The sequence below is a fragment of the Gracilinanus agilis genome, chromosome 2, assembly GCF_016433145.1.
Source record: "Gracilinanus agilis isolate LMUSP501 chromosome 2, AgileGrace, whole genome shotgun sequence".
NCBI lineage: Eukaryota > Metazoa > Chordata > Mammalia > Didelphimorphia > Didelphidae > Gracilinanus > Gracilinanus agilis.
The window spans coordinates 427,822,489-427,831,773 of record NC_058131.1 but is presented as its reverse complement, the minus strand read 5'-3'; the positions used below and the strand labels follow the sequence as shown (position 1 = coordinate 427,831,773).

At 33.9% G+C, this 9,285-nt stretch overlaps 1 protein-coding gene across 3 annotated transcripts in view; it reads right to left on the bottom strand.

Annotated features, from left to right (window-relative positions):
• Positions 1-3,015: 3,015 nt before the first annotated feature.
• The window catches only part of FNIP1 (folliculin interacting protein 1), a 143,453-nt gene continuing 137,183 nt past the window's right edge, over positions 3,016-9,285 (bottom strand). For all 3 annotated transcript variants that reach the window (XM_044664680.1, XM_044664681.1, XM_044664682.1), the window contains 4 exons: positions 8,123-8,291; positions 5,228-5,425; positions 4,462-4,577; positions 3,016-3,094 (listed from right to left, as the gene is read on the bottom strand). In XM_044664680.1, coding sequence (XP_044520615.1) covers positions 3,016-3,094; positions 4,462-4,577; positions 5,228-5,425; positions 8,123-8,291 — 562 coding nt within the window. The remainder of the gene's footprint in view (positions 3,095-4,461; positions 4,578-5,227; positions 5,426-8,122; positions 8,292-9,285) is intronic.

Sequence of the window (9,285 nt, the reverse complement as noted above, 5' to 3'; positions counted from 1 at the left end):
ATAGTTATTGTCAAATGTATGAGTTAATGAGTTATCTGTGACCTGCATATCCCATCAATTTATACTTGATGAATCCATGAAATGGGCAGATATCCATAGGTCTTGAAGTTCCATGAATACTGAGGTATGGCTAGAAGAGATTTTTTTTTTTGTTATCATGACTTTCATTAAAAAGGCAATGTTTTGTTTGAAGATTTGACTTCAAAAGTTAGCCTAGGAAATGTCCTTTCTAAATAGCAAAATAGTACAGAAAATACTGTAAGTGAGATTTTAAAATCATTATATGTCACCTCATAGAACATAAATGAAAGAAAGAATATCAGTCATTGAATTGACATGTGTATTTATTGCACAAATTTCCCCTAAAATTGGGAATGGTTATTATAATACAAGTGCACAGTTGAGAAATATATACAAAACAAGAAACAACTAGTATGTACATTTGACCCAGTATTTTACACAAACCACCATCTAAATAATTTAGATAAAGCAGAAAATTGTCATAAAACACTTACTGGAACAGAAAAGTATGCAATGTGTAAAATCTGGGTTCTATTCATTTTTTTTGTGTTGAGCATCCCAGTGTTTGTTGATTGGAACAAAAATAAATCTGTTTGAGTACATGTTTAGTGCACTTAACATTTTCATCCTTGAAATTAAGACATTTTCATAAGGAGGAGAATATTTAAAATCAAAAGATTAATTTATATACAAAAAAGAAAAAATGTAAGTCAATAATACTATATGTTAAAGATCCCTTTTTCATTTGTTGTTACAACAAACAGGTTTCTGTATGTACCGTGTTTCATATGTATCATAAAATTTCTGACAGGTTAAAAATCTATCCAAAAGTCATCAAAATGGTCACGCTGCAAGCAGAAAGGGAAGTACTAACATCTTCCAATGAGTAGAAAGCTTTGCTCTTCAGCTTTCCATAAGGAAAGAGGAATTAGAACAAAGCAGCCAAAGTTTTAGAAGGTTCAGTTACTATATTTATTTATCTTAAGGGATCAAGAAATTCTTTGAAGGCTTGGAATTGGAAGCCTTTTTCTCTAGCAAAACTTTCTTTTTCAAGGGAAGTAGGAATAATGTGGGCCATCCATTTTTTATTCCCACCAAATTTCCCAGGCACTCAAATTCTTGAGGTTCATTGTATATGGACTGATTCATTTTTGTTAAGAATTCAGAAACAAAACACCATCTATCCGGTGAGTCCTTTAGTGCCACTGTCAACAAAAGGGGAAAAAAACTGTACAAAGTCCACAATTGTACTTCTTTTCCATACTGTGAATTCCAGCAAAACAATCTGAGGCCAGTTAAAGTTTTCCAAGCCACAGCTGAGAACAGAATTCAGTTAACAGATGGAAAAAAGAAAAAGGAGCCCAAAGGAAAGAATCTTTGATTCAATGTCATTTTAGCAACTATAACATTCAAGGATTCTCAAGTTGCTGAAGAGTTTCCAGTCACTCTAGCTGGGTAAGCACTTAGTCCAGCAACCAATGCCATTAAAACAGATTTTTTTTCCTTAGTTTAACTGAGTATCTCTATCATACATAAAAGATTCAAGGCAAAATGTGCTGAATAAGGTCAAGATAGAAGCACTTTGCCAATCACAATACTACATTCTGCAAATTAGGGAGCAAGATGGATATGAAAAGCATTAATAGACTGATTACTTAGTAATACAGTGAGAGCTGGGATGGCTCAAGATTCTTTAGATAAGCAATTAATTATAGGGAATATTGTAGAGAAAACCAGAAACCAATCTCATCCACAGCTTTGACGATGCTTAGGTTAGACAAGCAAAGAGGAGACTACAATGTAGTATTCAATTAAACTGAGGTAGTAGAGCATGTTGGAAATTTTATCCACCCACCTACTCTATTTACAATACATACAAGAGTTTGGTTCCATATTAGCTATTCTTTTACTTAACACATCTACAATATATACAGAGACATGACAGGTGAATAATTGAAATCTTGGGTAACCCAGAGAGACTTTAAGAGCTGTGGTTGAGTACTATTGTAGTACAACAGAAATTAAAGTATTTGTAGGGTTGTTACTAAAAGAGAAAAAACCTTTTGTACCTGAGCATTTTAAAAAGATGACAGCTTTACTTTCCCCAATGTTTTGGTTCATTTGATCTCTTTTCCTACCATTTTCTTACTAATTGTGGATACAGGGAAGCAGAAAGAACCTGTACTTACCAACAACAAAAAGGTATCAAGTTATATGCTCTTGCTATTTTGGGAACTCATACCCTTCAGTCTTAAAGACAAATGTTGGCATTGCCCCTCTTGTTTAGTGTGAAACAAAAGTATCACTGTAAAGCAATTTGTCAACTTTGTAGACAATTAATATTAATTTTAAAAAACCCACAAGATATAAAGGTCACATTTACCAATCTCATCTGTCTTCCTTCCCCAGCCCTTTTAGGAAACCAAGAGATATTTATATGTACACTTGTGTATATAATATACATAGACTCATGTTTTTCTGAGACCTATGTCATAAACAAGTATTCTGAGGAATAGTCCAAAGTTTGCTATTCTCTTAAAGAAAATTTACAAGATGCTTTAAATTGATGTACCATAAGAGTTTATATTAAAAAAAGAAGAAATCTGACACCTGTGCCACTGAATAATAACAATGAGTCACAAGGCAGCCGCTTCAACCTCATTTCAACATGGTTAAATTGTAGCCACATTGCAGTGATAATCTGAATATCTGTACACTGTGATCACCTTTAAAGAAAATTCCATTAGTTTGTTCCAGATTCTTTTCCTACTCTCAGTAATCCTATTTCATGTTCAATATTTTAAAACAAATAACTATGTAAAAAAAGTAATAAGATGTTTGTAGAATGTGCAATCCAGGAGTCCCAGTCAGCTTCCCCAGCTTATCAATCAATTCAGATACCTCAGGAGCAGCACAAATATATATCTTCTGTGCCTGCCTCCTTTGCTTCTGCTTAACTTTATACAAAAGTTAATGTCTTAGCTTGCAGGCATTTCAAAGGAGTATCTGGGCAACATATGGAGAGTGAGTGCTTGCTACAGCTGCCAGAAGAGGGAGGTCACTGGATTCAATCCTAAAATAAAGAAAAGATATTATAATTTCCCTGTAAAACCAAAAGTAACACACTTTTATTGTGCATTATCTCTATGATATTCATTGTATAAAGGAGATTTATGCACAAAGTGAATTATACTCAATATACTGAGCCAGAAGTTATCTATAGATTTTCAATACTTTTGAACTGAGACTTGATGCATTAGGATGAGAAATAATATTGCAAGGGCTATCAGAATCTTAGGACATGAAAGTACGTCAACATGGAAGGAAATGAGATCAGAGAGTCCATGGAATTAGAAAGATAAAACAGTTTGTTGGTAACTGATCATTGATTTCTAGTTTATTCATTCTGAAGTCTAATAAACTGAAGGCAAGAACCAGGAGACCTTTTTTGTTTGAGTTTGGTAAGTAAGAATTTTTTAGAAGCCTTCCCATTAACTAACACATGCACTTTAGCACAGTTCAGGTAAAGATCAGACACAAGTATGTCTGTAGCAAGGAGTGGACTTTTGTAAGATCTCAGAAAGTAATTGCCATTTTTGAAGCTAATATTTTAATGAATAATTCATTATTCTCTCACCATGTTTTTAACCTGGAATGAAGACAGCTAACAGCTTTTTTGGCAGCTAAGGCCATTGGGGATATGATTTTACACTGTAGGCAGTAAGCTTTATTTATATCAAAACATAATCTAAAAGTATAGTGAAAGACAACTCCACAGAAAAGAGAGACCAAAAGAGGCCTGAGCAATAAGGTGTGGAAAGAATGATTAATCAAACAAGGATGCAGCTCAATTCAACTATATATTGAACTGAACACCTGGAGAGGCAGCCTAGCAGTGTAGATGGAAATCTGGCACCAACAAAGTCTAGATTCATGTCCACCCTCTGACACCTAATGGCTATTTGATGCTAGTCAAGTTACTCTAGCTCTCGGTGCTCTCTAGGCAACTCTCTAAGAGCACACATTACATTTGAGTGCTGATCTGCACAGAAAGTAGGGGTTTCCTTATCAATATATTCCCTATATCAATAAATGCACAGGCACAGTTCTTATCCCCATTTCTATCACTCTCTAAGCACTTTTCTTGAAAGGCAGTATGGCAAAGTGGAGAGAGAGCAAGTTTCAGAGTCAAGCAAAACAGTTCAGCCTGTTACACACTGTGTAATGACAATTCATTTGACCATTCAAAGCCTCCACTGACTCTTTAAGATTACAATTTTGCAGTGCAATTTCAAATTGGTGATGGTAAAGAGACTGTCCTCCTTTGTTGTCCGTCCTCCTCCCCCAATTAAAGTGCTCATCTCACCACAAAGGAAGGAGAGAAAGAAGTGAAAGCAGAAGACAAACCTACATAAGTGGGTGTCAGATTTATGAACATACCCTAGCACCAGGCCCAGCTCTTTGACATGGACTCGCATCTGTCCCTTCAGATACTCAGAGAGCATTTTGCTTTTGAAGTAGAGTTCCTGTAGCCGATCTTCCAAGTGCATGACACACTATGGCCAAAAAGAAAGAATAAAGAGAGTACAAAAAAAAAGTTTCCAAACTCTTATCTCTGCCAAGCTCAAATATGTCATGCTTTTCAATGGCCTACTTTATTAAATTCTATCAAAACAAACTAATTTTTGGTGATAAATTAGGATGACAGTATCAGTTTAAGCATCTGTCCAAGTTTTCATTCTGAATATGAACATCTGTAAAACTTCCATTTCGATTTTTTGGTAATCTGATAGAGAAAAAAATTTACTTGTGGTTTTAAATGGCCACCACTATAACATACTGCCAGGATTTGGAAGATGCAGTTCAAAGTTATAATGAAATTTTACACATCCATATAATAATTAATAATATAATAATTAGCTTACAATGTGTGAATGAGACTTTAAGATGCTCTGGATTTTGAATAATATTTTTAGATTTCCATAATATTCTCTTTGGAGAATACAATAGCATCTAAACTACCACTGTACAAAGTTAATAGTTCAATCAATCAAGAGTAAAAAGACTGATAGTGACAACATTTAAACCACATGGAAAACACATATATATTTTTATTGATAAAATATGATGAAGTTATTGATAAAGTTGAATTAAATAGCTCTTCATTGACTTTCAATTATTATCTTAAGAAAAACTTTATACTCACAAAATTTGGAGATAAATTATGCTTGTAAAGCTGTAGAGTGGAATGAAGCAAGTTGGAGACAAGACTAGAAACTAAAACTTCCTTTCCCAGCTTATTATCTGTTATTCGTCTCTGACTACTGGCCACTTGTACAGTCCACTTATCCATGTCTGCAATAATACAAACAGCTTCTGCTATGGGCTCATCCAACACTGGATGCTAGAAACAAACAAAAATTTATAAAAGATAAGACATCCCATGGACAAATTATAGTGAAATAAGTGAAAGTCAAACTCCAAAGAAAAAGAAATCATCTGTATTTATCCTGCTACTAAAGAATCCTAACACAAAGAAAGTTTTGGAACTAACTAAAATGGCCAAATTTTCTTAAAAGTTTACCTTAAGTCTTAACAGGACCCTTCAATAATTCTATCCTTTAATCAAAGGTATAGGACTTTTTTTTTTTTTAAACCCTTGTACTTCTGTGTATTGTCTCATAGGTGGAAGATTGGTAAGGGTGGGCAATGAGGGTCAAGTGACTTGCCCAGGGTCACACAGCTGGGAAGTGGCTGAGGCTGGGTTTGAACCTAGGACCTCCTGTCTCTAGGCCTGACTCTCACTCCACTGAGCTACCCAGCTGCCCCGGTATAGGACATTTTGCAAATTTAACTATCACAGTTAATAAAGAATAATAATGAAAAGTATATCTGACATAAAAAAACTACAAAATGAAAATTGACTAAATAAAGGCAATTAAAATACTTTGGTTTGAATGCTCCAAACTAACTATTCTGCTGGGGGGTCACTATACTTAAGACTAAGAGGAAGTGCATGTCTCCATCATCCCTAGAGTTTTCTTAAGGAGACTGCTGATAGCAGGTTCTGGCACATTTTCAGTGTCAGTACCCATTTGAGACAAAGCTATTTTCCATGAGTTAATCTGGATATTCAATTTTTAAATGATGTCAAACTGTTCTTATGTGATCACTCAGAACAACTTTTAAAAACTGAGTTTTAATGTATTACACTTTTATTTGACAGAAATTATTTATAAGATAAATTTACTTCAATTTGATAGGGGCAAAATACTCCTGTTAATGAAAAGCCATAACTGAAAATAAATTTTGGTACAAACTTCTCTGGGATTAAGCCAGAATTACTGCGTTATTAATAGAAACAGAAGGATAAATATTACTAAAATATCCCAATGAGAAAAGATTTTATCAACAGATAAAGAACACTTCTAGGAGAAAGCCAGGAATTCTGATAAATTTAATTTACCTAACCTCCTAGGAACTGACAACATAAAACAAACTATATCAATATTAGTTATGTGTAGGCTCTTTTTATGAAACACTGGTTTGTTTCAATGGTCATTAACTGTTTTGGGAATGATCTTCAAAGCTTAATATTCAGAAGGTATGTGACTAACATTAAAAGAAAAATCTTGGAAGTCAAATTCCATAAAAGACATTTCTGGCAAAAATAAATAAAATGATTTTGAATTAGTAGTGACTTAGATCAAGAAAGGAAATTAATTGTGAAAGACAAGTTTATACTGAAAGTTTAAATTCCAAAGTTTTAATTCAAAATTTTGAGCCATGTAGGAATCCCTAGATGTAGTAAAAATTTGGACAAAATTAAAAGCACAATAGACAATTTATTTCCTCATCCTTTATGTTGCCCCTTATCTCTTTCAAAATACCTCCTGGTAACTTTTGAATATTTTCTAATCACATGACTATATTTAGCCAAATAAAAATGGGTCTGATTAATTTACTGAATTTCAATGAACAGTGATGGCTGTACTGTTTTGAAAATAGTATCTGAATGTTAAATGTACTGAGGAATCAGGGAGGGAACTTCCTATTCTACTTATGCTCACTTTCATTGTTGCCAAAAGAAAAGTGCTAAAGGCTAATACCTTACTATTTATTGAGCAATTGAGATTTCTTCCACACTGAAGAAAATTTTTATCTGGTAAGTTATCCTAATGAGATTCCAAAAGTTCTATTAAAGTAGCATTGGGGCTGAATTATACTTTCAGAGGTGTGAAACTTATAGTGCATAACTGGAAAAGGATTTAGCTTCTAATGTAAGTGGGAAATGTTTACCAGAATAAACAAAAATAGAATTCAGTAAGGGTAATGGTAATTTGTATTGTATGGTAAGGATAATTCTAAGATAATATGCATCCATAGGGATCTGTTTCTATTTGAGTTCAACATCACTGGACTTAAGAACACTACTTTATTCCAAATTGCCTAGGCACTGCCATGTTTATTGAAAGAACTTAAAATATTTGATTGATATGATTAAATTGCTTCTAATATTAAAATGGCGTTAAAATTTAATCATGCTGGTATATACTTAAATAATTTTAGTTTTACAAAAGATAGCATTGCACACTGTAAATAATTCTGGACTTAGAGACAAAAGAATTGGGTTTTTATCCTGTTTTGGACACATAAGAGCTGTTTGATAATGAGTAAGTCATTCAATTGTAAGAAGCCTGAATTTCCTCATTTACGAATAGCTATTACTTGCACTCCCTTTCTCAGTGTTGATCTGAATAAAACATTATAGAAATATTTCTTTAAAATACAGTAGAAAACCACATGAATGAGTAATCCTTTTTATTTTGTTACCAAAGGTCTAGTTTTTTGGTGGGTAACTGGCAAAACCTAGCCTATTCATCCTCATTCTCTCATTAAAATTGCCAGCCTTCTCCACTCAAATTTTATTGTAGGACTAAAAGCAAGTTCATAGTTGCAAGTATTCTATAAAAGTGGTGGATATCAAAGGACCTAAGTGAGAGCTTTCACATAATTTTTGCTTCTGTTGGATAATGAAACTGCAAACTTAACTTTTGTTTTATTTGTATTTAGAGTCATATTTTGAGTATAAATAAATTACCTGCACAGCATGGGACAAATCTGACATTAAACACTGCCGAAGTTTCTCATCATTTCCTATTCCTTGCAAAACAAAATCAGGTACATAAGATGAACAGTAGCCACCTAGCAAGGACCTTCCAAAATTGGCAATGCTGGGTTTGACAGAGCTCACTTCAATTAGTTTTGACCTGAAAGAAAGGTTCAAAACAGGCATGTCTAATGAGGAATATTACACACGTTTTTACAATTAAACAAAAACTCAATTTTTTCTAGTCCTTATTTTCTAACGCCATCATTTTCCATTATACATATTCAGTCGTTAAAGCAAAATAACCACCATTTTAAATATAGTTTATGGGCCCACTGTAGGCACGAGGGAGAAGAAGCCAGATTGCTTTACTATATAATTGGTAAACAATAGTATGAGTTTCTATGAATATAATCACAGTGGCTTACATATGTATAGCACTTTTAACATCTACAAAATGTTTTACATATTCATTATTCCAAGTTGGTCTTCACAACAACTATTGCACAAAAGTTAATATATCCCCTTTGTTGTAGATTTGAAGAAGTCACAAGGATAATAAAAGGCAGAGCCAAGATTCAAACCAGGTCTTCTGTCCCTAAATTGGGTGCTCTTTCCAGTTGTCACATATTTCTAACATGCTCAATTGAATGTAGTGTCAGGAATCAAGAATGAAGTATCAGGAAGCTAAAATTCAGAATCAGATAGCTGCTTGGGCCTCTTTTCAAAATTTATTTCCCTCCTGTTTCCAATTTGAAACAGCATTTTTAGCTGCTGGCCTCAGTCATGCCTGTTTTTAGTCATGAGCCAACAGTTTGCTTCCTGGAAGGCTGAGCAGCAGAAGGAAAAGCCAGAAGACCTGAATTTAAGTTCTGGCTCTGTCACTTCAGCCTCTGCGAATGGGTCCTAAGCGTACCCCAACCTACCTAGATTACAAGATTGTTGGGAGAAAAGTGCTTTGAAAACTGTAAAAGCACTATAAAATGTTAATGTTATCGTCTATTTTGTCCTCTAGTCATATTCTTGTTCTATTTAGTGATTCTTACCCCATAACATCAGCATGTGTGTAAATCCTACAGCTCCGGTACAATGCCATTCCCTTATTCTGCCACCTCCAGAAAGCTTTTTTTAAGGGGACAAAAGGGTCAAGTTTT